The sequence below is a fragment of the Ips typographus genome, linkage group LG9 (assembly GCF_016097725.1).
Source record: "Ips typographus isolate SLU linkage group LG9, UJ_Ityp_2.0, whole genome shotgun sequence".
Classification (NCBI taxonomy): domain Eukaryota; kingdom Metazoa; phylum Arthropoda; class Insecta; order Coleoptera; family Curculionidae; genus Ips; species Ips typographus.
The window spans coordinates 7,259,184-7,273,803 of record NC_138430.1 but is presented as its reverse complement, the minus strand read 5'-3'; the positions used below and the strand labels follow the sequence as shown (position 1 = coordinate 7,273,803).

General features: G+C 36.0%; 2 protein-coding genes across 10 annotated transcripts in view; one reads left to right on the top strand and one right to left on the bottom strand.

Moving 5' to 3' along the window:
* Positions 1–617, top strand: part of LOC145734245 (methylglyoxal reductase DkgA-like) — a 50,434-nt gene extending 49,817 nt beyond the window's left edge. For all 4 annotated transcript variants that reach the window (XM_081987513.1, XM_081987514.1, XM_081987512.1 and 1 more), the window contains exons 5-6: positions 5–169; positions 222–617. In XM_081987513.1, the coding sequence (XP_081843639.1) occupies positions 5–169; positions 222–398 (342 nt within the window). In that variant the 3' untranslated portion in view covers positions 399–617. The remainder of the gene's footprint in view (positions 1–4; positions 170–221) is intronic.
* Efa6 (Exchange factor for Arf 6) overlaps positions 588–14,620 on the bottom strand; it is a 27,875-nt gene continuing 13,842 nt past the window's right edge. For 2 of the 6 annotated variants that reach the window (XM_081987465.1, XM_081987468.1), the window contains 14 exons: positions 13,111–13,296; positions 12,278–12,465; positions 11,957–12,204; positions 9,009–9,274; positions 8,607–8,809; positions 8,359–8,552; positions 8,115–8,307; positions 7,898–8,058; positions 7,341–7,593; positions 5,705–5,849; positions 5,502–5,645; positions 5,217–5,452; positions 1,962–2,022; positions 588–1,146 (listed from right to left, as the gene is read on the bottom strand). In XM_081987465.1, coding sequence (XP_081843591.1) covers positions 1,111–1,146; positions 1,962–2,022; positions 5,217–5,452; positions 5,502–5,645; positions 5,705–5,849; positions 7,341–7,593; positions 7,898–8,058; positions 8,115–8,307; positions 8,359–8,552; positions 8,607–8,809; positions 9,009–9,274; positions 11,957–12,204; positions 12,278–12,465; positions 13,111–13,296 — 2,514 coding nt within the window. In that variant the 3' untranslated portion in view covers positions 588–1,110. Of the gene's footprint in view, positions 1,147–1,961; positions 2,023–2,044; positions 2,662–5,216; positions 5,453–5,501; positions 5,646–5,704; positions 5,850–7,340; positions 7,594–7,897; positions 8,059–8,114; positions 8,308–8,358; positions 8,553–8,606; positions 8,810–9,008; positions 9,275–11,956; positions 12,205–12,277; positions 12,466–13,110; positions 13,297–13,376; positions 13,526–14,620 lie in introns of those variants that run through there. The other 4 variants (XM_081987471.1, XM_081987467.1, XM_081987469.1 and 1 more) reach the window with 4 other exon arrangements.

The window sequence follows — 14,620 nt, the reverse complement described above, 5'->3', positions numbered from 1 at the left end:
TTAGATTGAGTGGCATCCGTACCAGCACCCTTCAGACGTTCTAGAGTTTTGTAAACAAAACGGGATTTTAGTGCAGGCTTACATGCCTTTAGGGTCTGGTAGTCAAAGCTTGTTGAACGATCCTCAGGTTAGCAAAATTGCAGAACGATTGAATAAAACAAATGCTCAGGTAAAATATTCATAAAAATTTGATACAATGTGAATACACAATAATACGTCAGGTAATTTTAAAATGGTCATTGCAACAAGGAGTAGGGGTAATACCCAAAGCGGCCAGTAAAAAACACATGGAAGACAACTTCCAGCTGGATTTTACGCTTCCCGCTGACGCTATGGATGCCTTGAGTAATTTAAAAAAACGGGTCAAATACGACTGGGATCCCAACTCAGTTTCCTAATTTTTGTTGTGTAGTGTTTTTTTCTGTATTATAATGTAATGGGGATGTAAAAAAGAGTTATTAGTGAAGATACCTTTCAATATAACCTCTAATGATTTGCTGTCAGTATGGCAAAATCAAAATATGCGACGTCACACTAGTTTACTTTGATTTTTCGTATACATATATTTCCAAATAATTATGTCTAGATACTGTTAAAATAAAAATTTATTAAGCTAATATAGCCTATATGTACATAACTAGAAACAAAACATAAAAATGAGAGGAAGCTGAAAAAGGTATATTGTAAGCAACTATCCCAATAAAGGACAAAAATAATACCGCATAGAAAAGTACTAAATAAAAAAGTGAACATATTACAATATTATTGATCTTTGGCAATATATAGTAGAAAAATGTCACGTGTACCAGTTGACATGAGGTAATATTGAAAAAAAATCTGTAAATTTATGTAGATGAAACTGGACAGGAAAAATGAAAATAAGTGTATATAAACCTCTATACGTTTGCTCTCCGTTTTGCATTTAAATTACGATTAATATCATACAAAAAGTAAAATAAATTAAAGCTATCAATCTAAAAGGATCGTAGTCTTTCAGATCATTTGCATTGGACATGATCTAGAATGAAACATTCGGCAAACTCCCAACTGTGTCCGTCGTATGACACTTTTACAGGGATTCTAGTAGGCGGCAGTTAAACGATCATGCTTCTAGTCTAGTCGTGCATATCTCAAATCGCTGATTTCCTGTGAAGAGGTTTTGAATAGCGATTATTATTAGTCACAATGACAGTCAAAATATCTTTTGTCACCGACAAGGGGACGTACACAAGAGATGTTCAGTATATAAGTGCATCATGCTATACAAGTGTTAAGTAGCCATTCAAAAGAAAAACTAGCCAAGTTTGTGCAATGAATGCTTGATTGTCTTAAGGTTCAGTTTAACTACAACCTATCCAACTGGCCCTAACATTAACAGAACACCAGACTAAAGACAGGCAATACTTACGGCTTTACCTAGCTACAATAACTAAAACTACTAAAAAACACTTTTTTTTTTTACTTTAGAGAGCTTTTAATTGGCTCTATTCAATATTCTAGAAAATTGGAAAATTTAACCCATTTGTGAATAAGCCAACTTAAGCCACTTGGGACATTAACTCCACTGACAGTAGCACTCAGCAATCAAAATGCGTGATACGATTTTGTACAGGGTGTCTCTCAGAAGTCAAAGAAAAGTTCTTACTACTTTTCAAAAATAAAACTCCACTTTTGCCCCCGTAAACGTATTCCAGTTATTTTCCATTGAAGTGAAAATAGCGTGTTTAAGATCCTTTTTGGCTTGTGCGTATTAGATTATTGACTCTTTTTGTGACACCTTGTTGCATCTTGTCTATAATGTCTTTTTCTGGTAGGTAGTGCACTGAAGCATAAAGTTAAGACCCTCCCGTAACCCTTTGTGTTAATGAAGCAAATTGTAGTGAATTGTTAGTAAATAAGCGATGAGTAAGTAAATGGTTAAAGTGGTGAGTTTGAATAGAATAAAGGAGTACTAAACGAACCTTGAAGAAATTAGAGCGTTCGGCAGGGCAGTAAGTTATATGCACAACTGTTAAACTACACCTACAAAAATAAAAGGATTGGATTTAATTAAAATGTTATATTTACCTTTAACAAATGTCATATTTGATTTCCAAATATTTTAGTTTCTATGGCTGCACGCAAAACAGACACTTTTTCGCTCTTATCGGACCTTACGCTACTTAATAAATAATATTACGATAAATAACTGGATTAATCTCTCTACGCGACTTGGTGAGCTGAAAAAATGTCAATTTTGCAATCCCCCACTACAGACTTTAATATAGTACTTTCTAGCACAGACGTAATAATTCCTTTATCTAAAGTCTCAATATTTTACATATTTGTTCGTACATTTATTACCATTAATTTCCATATTTTTGTTTAAGAGTTTACAATATATTATAATACCTTCTATAAAACACTAATTTGACATGTGGTACATTGTTGTCATATCTCAAGGCATTTAATACTAGCCAAATTCAGCAGCTTATAGTACATACTGTCACTTCGTTTCAATCAAGTAGCCAAAAATACTCAAGACCCATACAGATTAGAAGCTTAAACTTACACATTTACTCATTACATTGTAATTATTAGTAGCAAAGATGCGATCCAACGTCCATATAATTAACTAGCGGGACTTTAGCGCCGCCACGGCTTTGCTTCTTGCTGGCATGCCTATAAAAATTACGGAGGACTCGGTTTATGAAGACAAATCTGGAGCAAAACAGGCCCAAAAACAAAACACACTCCCAACCTCAACCTGTAGCTCAACATAAGAAAGCCTGACTGGTCATTTTAGTGATCTTCAGGCAATCTACTGTTGAACTAGTGTGTGCGTGTATAAAGTGCAAGTGCCACAATACTTATCTGTTTTGAACAGGATCACTAACTATTTACAAGCAGCATTCGGTTACTAGCTCAATCCAACACTAAAGTGATGTGTTTGTGTACAAGATCAAATTTTATATGCGGAAAATCAAACAAAGTTACCATAGCCTCACATTTTTTTCCTTTTTGCCTGACAATTTTTAAAAATATAATGTTGAAAACTAGTCAAATATTAAAATTGATTTAACAGACCATTCTCAGCTTTTACAGTTAATTTTAACTGTCAAAATCTCGTAAACCAGTCTGTTTTCAATGCCAACATTGTGACATCTAGTCAAGTATCATGAACATTTACTAATTCTCCTGTTTTCAGTAATCTCTGTCAATTTTCAAAAGCAAAGTAACATTGAAAACTAGTCAAATATAAGGAAGTTACTTAACGGACTATTCGCGGTGATTTTAGTCAATTTTCAAGGTTAAAACGTTTTAAAAAATAGTCTAATATCATGAATACTGAATTAACGGGCTTATTGCAATCATTCTAGTCAATTTTCAATGTCAAAATGATGAAAAACAGGAGCAGAGCTCTCAAAATCTACTTTTGTAGACACTGTTAATAAATATTGTCAAGAACTGTTTAACAAATTACTGACAAGGGAATGTGAGTATGGGCAGATCTATCAACTGAAAATAATACTGTTAACCAATAGAAAATAAGTGACGTCAGACGCAAAATGCGGTTGTGAGGACTTTCTTGTCTACTTGTCAGTTGAACGGCTTTCAAGTGACGTCATTTGGTAGTTACTGTCTCATTTACTGCGCGATCAACTGTTTGACGTGTTATTTGACAGCATGGTTGTCCCATCTTACAATTGATTCCTTATGGACAATTTTGAATTTTCCATATCAGTAAAAATTCTGAAAATGTGTGTAAATTTGGTGATAAGCTCCCAATCTGTATGTTGGTCCAAATGAAATACGAAATAAACCCAAGCAGAACTTTGTACCCCCAATGAAAAATAAAACAATTGGCGATACAAGAAGCTGGTAGAACTGCTTTAACTGTTCGGTTGTATAGATGCACCCTGTATAATTTCAACGTCGAGAAACTCTCCCATCTACTTCCTATGAAATACTCTGGGGGACTATCATTTACAACAATTTTCAAAAAGGGTTTTCTATAATTATTGCCTACAGCGGAATAGGAATATACAGCTTGGAATCCAACGAAAACGCAAAAACAATAATTCGTTAGATATTCAACACGAGGCATCAGGTAATTACCGAACGGAGCACGTGGATTACATATCTAAATTTAATGTTTTAGTAAAAATAAATATCTACATTATTTTAAGGTGTTCTCATAAGAAGTTGTTTTTTTTTTGTTTTGCCATCCGTCATTTTTCCAAACAACTTTATAAAAATTGGAATTTCCACGTGATTTAATCATTTTTCAATGTTACTCTTATTGTTCACAGCCCCTAAAAACTATCGGATGTAGGTATTACGCGGCACTAGTACCTGAAAAATGCCCAAACAACAAAATTTTGGGATAACATAAACTAGCAATAGGATCACAAATATATACACGTAAAAGTAAAAATTCGTATAAAGCAGCAAACTTAATAAATTGTTTTATCTATTGTCATGTTTGTTGGGCTGTCAAAAAAATGTTTGGATTCGAATACTGCAATTGTCAAATTAGCACCAATTTTGGGTTGAGAAAAATGAAACTTAAAATCTCAATTTCAGTTTTTCTTTCTAAATGCAACTCTGTCAATCATTAAACGGTCAAACTTATAAAAAGGAGGATTAAATAAAATAGTAAAAAAGACACCACATACAGAAAAGCAGAAAATAAATAAAAAAATAAATATTTTACCTTAACATAGTTCGAAGTAAAATGTTGCTTTGGACAAAGATGGAGTAACAATTCATAAACTACTGAAGCGGATATGACGTCAGTTGAGATTTAGTCACATGACCATAAAACCAATCAAATTTGCGGTGACCAACTCTCTCATTACGTCACATCCGTTCCGGCAGACTGACATCTGTCTCTATAAAGTTTTACGCCGTCTTTGTTGGGAGCTTTGATTTGAAAACATTTTTTACTTTTTCTGTTAATTCTTAAAAATTTTCACACCTGTATACGAGGTGCGTTCTGATTACAGCTTTAAGGCAATTTAAAAAGAAGAATGTCATAAAAAAGCATAAAAAGCGGCAAAATAAAATCAACCAACTAAAGAAAAGTAGGGTCGTGGCAGATCAGAAACACGGCAAAAAAAAGCAAGACCTGCTAAAGCTTTTATACCCAAAACCCTCCGGCACCACACCCAAACACCAAACTACGTCAATCTAGCTCGCCGCTCCCACTGTAGATGGCCTGTCTGTAGCTGTACCTGTTTGTTACGGGCGAAGCTCTCCGTTCTGGTATGGGGGGCGGCACCAGGCCACCCCCTCCACTCGCCTCCACCACTGTCACGTGACTCTGTTGCGACGAAAACGCCGATTCGTCCAGCTCACCGATGCTGTTTTGCGCAAGTCGTACGGCCGGTGGCGTTTCGATTATTGGCGGATTGAGGGGCGCGGGCGCACGTGATCTCAACATATAAGCGTAAGTACGATATCGTTTAATCTGGAAAACAACCGTTAATTTACAAAAAAAATGTATATAAATTTATTACCTCAAATATTAAATACGCTTCTTTCTCTTTGTAATTCTGTATAGTTAAAGATTTAGCGCCCTTTTCGGGAGGATTCTTTTTATGCTCCTCCAGCATAGATTCCAGTCTCACTACTCTCTCCTCGTGGTCTGCTAATTGTTCGCGCTAAATTATAAAAGAATACACACTGACCACTTAGTTACACAATTTAATTAATCACTCACCAAGCTCATTTTACTAAGGCTACACGGTAAAAGCGGCCTTTGGAACTTTTTCTGCGACCCAACCGCCGCTTCCAAGGGCGGAGCCGAAAAACTGGCTGCCACTGAATTAATAGTATCGATCCACAATTGCAATTCTTTCGAATCACTGCAATCAATACAAATTGTTTTTAGTTAGTCTCAATTTTTACTTTCATTCCTTTCAAAACTTATTTAATAGTATTTTTATTGGTTATACAAATATTGGTGTATTTTCCCGTTAACCAATTAAATAACTATTTTTATGAACTGAAAGTCACATCAACTTTTTTTGCTCTTGGACATTTCAAACTCTGTTATTTAAATTAACACTTCATTCAATAAGTCCCGGGACCAACTAAGAAAAACAATTATTTTTCATGAAATTCGTCTTTATTCATCAATATAGTTCCCTTCTAGAGTGATACAATCATTCCAACGATTTTCCAACTTTTCTATATCATGTTTATAGAACGATTTTTCCTTGGCCTCAAAATACGCTTCAGTTTCAGCGATGACTTCCTCATTTGATTGATATTTCTTTCTCTGGAGCATTTTTTTGAGGTCTGAAAACAGCTAGTAGTCGCTGGGGGCCAGGTCTGGACTATACGGTAGGTTTGACCTTCGTTTTTATGGACTTGTGACACGGTGCATTGTCTTGATGAAAGAGAATCTTTTTCTTCTTCATATGGGGCCGTTTTAGTGCGATTTCATCCTTCAATCGGTCCAATAATGCACAATAATAGTCGCTGTTGATTGTTTTTCCCTTTTCCAAATAGTCAATGAACAATATACCGTGTGTATCCCAGAATACAGAGGCCATAACCTTGCCAGCCGATTGTTGCGTTTTTGGTCGCTTTGGACGGCTTTCGCCGGGTCCAGTCCACTCAGATGACTGCCGTTTTGATTCAGGTGTGTAGTGGTGGATCCAGGTTTCGTCCATGGTCACATATCGACGCAAAAAATCCTTTTTATTACGGTTAAACAGCTCCAAACAGCGCTCTGAATCATCAATTCGTTGTTGTTTTTGGTCAATAGTGAGCACTCGCGCCACCCATTTCGAAAGCAGCTTTCGCATACCCAAATGTTCATGCAAAATTGTTAACACACTACCTTCTGATATCTTTGAGGCCTCAGCTATCTCACTCACTTTCAGTTTACGATTAGACAATATCATTTTGTGTTTTTTTTTTATGTTTTCTGGAACAACAGCCGAATTTGGGCGTCCAGACCGTTCAGCGTCATTTGTGTCTGTACGACCGCGTTTAAAATCAGCAAACCACCTACAAATCGTTGTTTTCGATGGAGAAGAGTCCCCCTAACATTTTTCAAGCCATTGTTCTGTTTGGACGGTGTTTTTTCCCATCAGGAAACAGTGTTTAATCAGCACACGAAAATCGCTTTTTTCCATGTTTTAAAAAAACTCAAAAGTTGTTCACTTTAAAAAATTCTCACAAACAAAATATTGGAGGGAATGAGCTCAGGATTTGACAGCTGTCGTTTGAAAGATGGTACTTCAAGGGAAAAATATAAAAATGCGATTTGTAGTGCCACCTGTGGGTTAGTCCCGGGACTTATTGAATGATGTGTTATTAGAGTGAGATATAATCGAGACACTTACCTAGTCTGAAAAAGATATTCGGCCTGATCTGCAGTTTGCAACCGAAACACGTACTGCTTCTTGGTGTAATCCTGAGCTTTAGTAGCCAAGGCGTGGTGTATTCGAATCGCGTTGTGCAAATTGTCCCCGCCCATCTGATTCTTCCGGAACCCGTTCTCGTCCTTGTGCAGGTACAGCACCAGGTCGCGTAACGTGCAGTAGAACATCTTCCAGCTACGCTTGTGGAAAGGCGCTAGAAAAACGCAGCAAAGGCCTTCGAAACAGCGCTATTGTATTGCTACATGCTTTGCAAGGTCTAGATTGTTATTTTTGGGGGGGGTTTTGGTTAAAAGTGTGTAGTAAAATGTGGTTAAAGGCTTCCCACGTTGCTTTTAGTGCGTGTTAGGTTCTGAATCAAAATATGCCCATGCAGTGTTAGTATATTTAGGAAAACTTTAAGTTAGTCTTGAAAAACAAACCTTAATGCCACCAACAGTGTTAAAAAAAAGAAATAATTTACTGGGTTTCCAAATTGTATGAGTTTAAAGACCCTGAAATAACAACCCAAGAATACTCACTTCTTTTGGCGTTTGCCTCGTAACAACACTTCCGCATAACGTATCCTTTCTTGTACTCCACCGCGGTGGAGGAGTTTGGCACTTCCAGGAATGGATTTCCCATCATGTTAATTTCGTTATTTCGAAGGTGGGACTGTCCTGCGTCGTCCAAGTCATTGTCCCTTTAATTTGATATATTCGCATTAGCGTACCCATATCCTTAAACCAACCAACTTACAGTGCCCATTCCAAAGGATGACTTTTGATGGCATGATACAAATGTTTAAGTATTTCCCTCGGGAAATTCTCGCCCTCGTTCAGGTCGTTAAGATTTTCGATAAACTCGCTACAGGTCATTTTCCGTCCAACGTTTTGGGTGTGCAGATCTGTGTTCAGTAGCATTATGGCACAGGTTAAAGTGTGCACAGCGTCTAAAGTGCAAACCCTTTTTTTATTTATTTTTTTCCAGTTTACTAACAAACCTTGGGAGTTAAAGGAACCGGGATTGCAATCCAAATACCGTTTAGAGAAATGTACTAACACCCTCTCCCTTTCTTGTGTTTCGCCGGTCAAGGAGAATTGTTTCAGGAACTTTCTTAAAGCTATATCTAAGGTATCTTTCTCAAAATTAAAATACTTTAAGTATTCTTCTGCCACAGCCCTACTAAAGTCATTGCTGAAATAAAATTTGTTTCAAATTAATTTGTTGGGAGATGGTGCTTAACCATACTTTTTACTCAAATGTCGCGAAACATCCGATTTTTTAAAACCATCCAAACTGTACAATCTCTTGGCTAATCTAATGGCCGAAGGCATATCCACTGCTTTCGGTGAGTAATGGAAACTATGAAGACTATCTACATCACTTTCGTCTTCCGAAGATATGGGAGACGATTTATTTTCTTCTTCTTTAGCTTCGTCCTCGTTTCCCTCCTACAAAAATTCCCTAAATATAATCCTTCTGTCTGCCCTTCTATTATTTTAGAATGTTTTTCATTGAACTCAATGAATCTTATTCAGTCTAAATATAAATGCAAACACATCCGGCAAACGTGTCAATATCATTGATTTGTCTATTGACTCGATACGAATTAATACGACAAAACCCACTACAGTACAAAACAAAACTTACCAATATAACTTGGTCAGAAACACTGGACGTAATCTCTCCGTTGCCCTGTCCCCGTTTATCTTGCGGTCCCCGCACTTGGATAACGATCTTGTGATCACCCTGTCCAGATCCGTCATGACCGCCCCTTGGATTTCCTCGTCTCTTATTCGGTTCGGGACCCAGTAAGGTGCTGTCGCTGTCACTGTGATCGCTGATTTCCATAACGCAATCACGGATTCCCACGCTGTCATCGTCATTGTAATCCGGACTTGAGATGTTCGAAACAGCTAGAAAAATTTGTCTCAGTCAACAAATATTATAAATAATGCATAATTTGCTAATGATTATACACTTCAAATTCGACAAGTTGTAAACACTAATCTTTGACACGATTATCTACAGTCATCTAAATACTTGACTTTGTTGCATTAAAATTCCATTTCCGGCGCCACTTAATCTGAACATAAACACGTAAATACCCAAAACAACAAATCACGTACTTGTAATTCCTAGACACCTACTAAAAATATAGTTTTGACTTGCTATCATCATCCACACGTTTACCTTCGATACTGCATTATTACTAGTACGAACACGGGCGAAAACTAATGCGCTAATGACCAATCAACCACGACAAAACGCTTATTAATTCGTACGCACCATAACCAGTTCCTTACAGCAAGAAAAATCATCGAGTAGTCGAAATTCATTGTGTATTCCTCAAACAAATCACTATTGACAAACAGAATTAAATTTACACTGGTTTATCGCTTGACAGGAGAGCGATAAAGGTTCATACCGAATTAGTACGAGGGTTATTTAGGAAGTAGCTCGTGCGTTTCCGGTCTGTAATTCCGCTCTATTTAAAGCTGTTTGAGGTAAATAATTTCAAATGCAATGACGGCTTAGTGTTGGCAGTATTGTAAATGAACGATATGATTTAAGTTAATCTTGAAATTGATATTTATGATATGCTGCTACTTGTTTTGAGTTGTTACGTAATAAAGGTTTTTACTTAATTAGTACGGGTATTTTTGCTGTTATTAGAATTTTATGTGTAGGCTAGAATAATTAAACTGATTTTGTGATCCTAGGAAAGGAATACTGAACAACCAAATAACAGGCAATAGGTCAATTTTGGCTGTTTGAGTTACCTTCTGTTTTTAATAATAATATACAGGAAATCCTATATGATTGAAGACCATATCTGTCACTGTTGGACTTCCTGGATGATTTAAAATATGAAAGTACTGTTCTCGCGGAGTGAGTTTTCATTGTTTTCAAATCAAGTTTTCGTCAACAAACCTGTTGTGTGTTCATATTATAGAAAAGGGCGTGTCACGTTTAAAATTTTGCGTGTATTGTCAGTCAGAAAGTAGAAATCTTTGGCTGCAAATTTGCACTAAAACAACCTTATATCAAAGCAAATCAAAAATATCTTGATCGAAATAACATTTTTTATTTTGAGAAGTCTCCGTTTGGATCATAGAATTCCATCTAAATTTGAAACCTAATTTATTTACCAAAATTCGCAGAGATGTATCACCAATATGTAGTATTTCTTTAACTTTAAGCTCTTGATTTAGGTTCTGGATGGTTACATGTTTCTCTAAAATAAATACAACAAATTAAAAATTCAATAAGACATTCTGAGTGATGCTGTAGTATCTGATATCTCATTTTCAGGTTGCAATCCACTTATTTTATTTTAAACCCGCTGGAAAACATTTTAGACGCTTATTTTATTTTTCTATGACTGTATTATTAATATGTTTCAAGACATTTTTATGAAAAATCTATAATGCAACCCAAAAATCTCAGTCTTTGGAAACAATGAAATGTTAATAGATGTTTCTTACAAAAGTAGATATATTTTACTATTATTAACATACTATCGTTGTACATATCATATAATGTATTTCGAACATCCATTTTAATACTTTCAGATAAATCAGTGGTCTTGGCCCGTCGATAACATCTCGATTTACGTTTTCTAGGTGAGAAAATCATAAGATTACTTGCTTGTTTTTTCCGAATCGAATAAACAGTTTTGCGGGAAATTTTCAAAGCAGCTACAACCTTCTAGTATCAAAAAAAATACATCAGTAAGAATGAGAAGGTCTTAAAATTTCTTATTTTCTTCCTGAACAGATGATAAAGCTTCTAAAGGTCCTCCATTGGTTTTTTCCAATTCAAAATATTCACAAAGGTTAAGAATTAACTGCTGGGCTTGTCTGTGGAGAATTTTTCCAGGCATTTTCTAAAAAAATACTGTAATAGTAAGTAATTCCGAATTTAGGAAAAACCAAATGGCTAGATAAAAACCATAATAGACACTCCCACTTTTTTTTCAAAACAGGTTAGTAATTGTGCCAATTTTGGTTAGATCGTGACAGCCGACATAAAAAAAATAAAAATATTAATAATAATATTATGAAAGTACTTACAGAATGTTAAAAGCGTAGAAACAATAGCTCTTAAAAGAACTGTGATGGTGTGGTAAATAGAAAACTTTATAAATGATTAACAACACAAAGAAACGGAAAAGATTAATAGTAAACAAATCAAACACATTTCAATGGTTGTCAAACTGACAATGACTGAAATAGAAGCGCTAATCAGTAAATGTTTTTTTTTTGGAAGACATTCACTTAGATATTTACCCTTTCTGTCTACTTCTAAATCACAGGGGGATGACGGCACGGGTAAACTCAGTCCGCGAGAACAGTAAATTGTTTGTTCTTATGAAAAACAGAACATAGTCATAAATTAATAAATATTAAAGTTTTAAGGTGGATTCACACATTATCAGTGACGTGACAAACTGCTTTAAAGATCAATCTTCTGTGATCGTTATAGTCCAAAAATCTTTTAGTCTGGATAACAGATATAAGTATGGTATTTTTGAGATATTTAACCACGTTAAACCAAATACAGTTAAGTTCTCCAAAGCTTGAAACGTAACTTACCTTCTGAGACGCTAAAATCAAAGGTTTGTTGCTGCTGAGGTCCATTGGTCAACGTGTAAGGAACGCGACGCGAACCAGATTGGCTCGACATCACCGAGGAAGACACCGACGTGGGGGAATTGGGCGACCCAGTGTGCAACGGGCTGCTAGAAGCCGACGTATTGCTGTGCGACGAACTGCTGCCGTTAGAGAGCGTGTGCCCCAGTTTTTGCAACTCCGACACTGGGGCGTTATATGTCCAGACAATTCTAGAAACCAGAATTTTGAGATAAAAAAAATAAACAATTTTGACGCGAAGAGGTTATGTGCAATTTCCATTACCTATCACTATCACTGGTAGCCGAATCGGGCCGTGTATCTAGAAGTGTGTTTAGGGAACTTGCAATGTCTTCGTCCGCCTCTGAATTTGCCGTACTAACGGCACCACCGAGATTGTTTTGGATTTGGAGCTGATCTTCGCTTCGACTTGTTCTCACAAAACTGTTTGCGTACGGATCTTGTGGAGAATGCTAAAAAGACACATTCAACTGTTCATTGTTATAGTTCACTTTGAAAATTTAATTCTAGTTGTAAAGGTCTTAAACATGAGATTAAGGAAGTTCTAATCCCTGACACAAATGTAATCAATCCTACATCCAGAATGTTCCAGGTCCGGGTGGTTTTTAAATACAAAATTATCAAGGGGTCGACTGCACCACCACAATTTCAGGTTAAGTTAATCGACCATTAGACACTGACCTAACTTAAGTGATACATTATCACGAATATCAGCAGACCGTAACTTATTATGTTTTAAAAATTAACACATTCACCCACTGTATATGCACTAAAAATACAGGTGTGGTAAATCCAAAACCGACCATAGGAAAACCGTGTAACGGACAGAGAAACGTACATTATTGCATGCGCGGGACTAAGACAGAAAACGAAAAAAATATCAAGTAGGCCATATTTTCAGCGCGCTGTTGCCAAACGCCAACAAAATTAATTTTGTCGACGGTATTGAATACTTGGCGTTTGGCAACAGCGTGCTGAAAATATGGCCTACTTGATATTTTTTTCGTTTTCTGTCTTAGTCCCGCGCATGCAATAATGTACGTTTCTCTGTCCGTTACACGGTTTTGGATTTACCACACCTGTATAATTAAACCCACCTGTACTGTGGGGGTATGGTCCTTTCGAGCGCCCCCTACAGGTGAAGTGTGAGCCGAATTAGGGCCCGACGACCGACCCCCTCGGCCCAGGTCCGTTTCATTAGGACTGTTTGGCACTGAATTGTGTTCTTTGGGCTGATGACGTAAATGGTGAGCATGACTGTTATGGTATCTTGAATGGTCCGCCTGTAAAATTACATCGAGACTTAAACTGCAATTAAAAAGTAGCCTAATTGTGTTAAGTTTTGGTCGGGTAAACAACTCACCTTTAGACGCCTGACTACATAGCAAGAGATCATACCCGTTCAAGCGCAAAAAAATTGTAAAACAACCGCACACTTGAAAGTCTATACACATATACTAAAAAAATACAACATACCAAGCCGGTATTAGATGTATTTTATTAACAATAAATATGTCAATCAAATGAAAGTATCTGATAATGAACTGCGTCTCTAGTTACGTCCTCTTGAAACAATTCTTATCGCAGATAGCAAGCGTAAAGCAACTTGTAAGTAATAAAATTTAATACCAAAGTAGTGGAACTCTTAACCATACACAGGAAGTCATTTAAATAATGGTAACCACTAGATGAATTTACAGCCTAAAATGCAAGATTATTAATTATCAATAAAAATGCCTGCATTTTATTTACTCAACAACTTCTACGACTTTCTGAACTCAGGTGCTTCCCGTTATCCTGCCAAAAGCGATTTCAAATTATAATAGATTCAGTCTTTTATTCCATCGTCTGCTTCGCAGATAAAGACGTGTAAGTCATTCGTTCTGAACATCTGGGTTATCCAATTCTTACACAATATCACTTCGTACCTTTCAGATTATGATTAATTCATTCCATATTTACCTCCGAGTTACATTCGTATACGTTTCGTGACTAGTTAACATTTTAGGTGCTAGCAGAGAAGTTTACTTGGTGATTTGTTCAATCAGATAAAACGTAAATTGTAATTTTAAAAAAGTTTGCCTATAAAAACTGCTCGTTTACAATGTACGGTTACATACAATTTTTATGGGAACAATCGATTGGTGATTAGAGACTATAACCCTGTTTTCAAATTTGTTTAGATTTAAAATAATTGAGACTAATAATTACTTTACTAAACTGCTAAGACATTTCTGTTTTGCTATTGAAGTCTTCATTCATATCTCTGTGACTAACTTGAATGGAATCTTCCAGTAGTAGCAATGATAAACTATTAATAGCTCTTTATATGGTTGACCACTTAAAACAGTAATTAGTTAATCGTTAATTATTTTTAAACTGGGTTCTAATCGATTATGTCGCAGGAAAAGTTATCATCCATTATATGACGCTTTGAGATGTTTTCTCTTCTACAGGCCTGCAGAAAAAATAAAATAATATCCAAATTACTGTATAAGTTACTAATAAATTAATATGACAAAAACGTGATCTAATGAATTAACTTAAAAATCCATGATTGTAACAAAACGAAAATTAACTCTCCCAAACGGTTGTTTTACATATTTT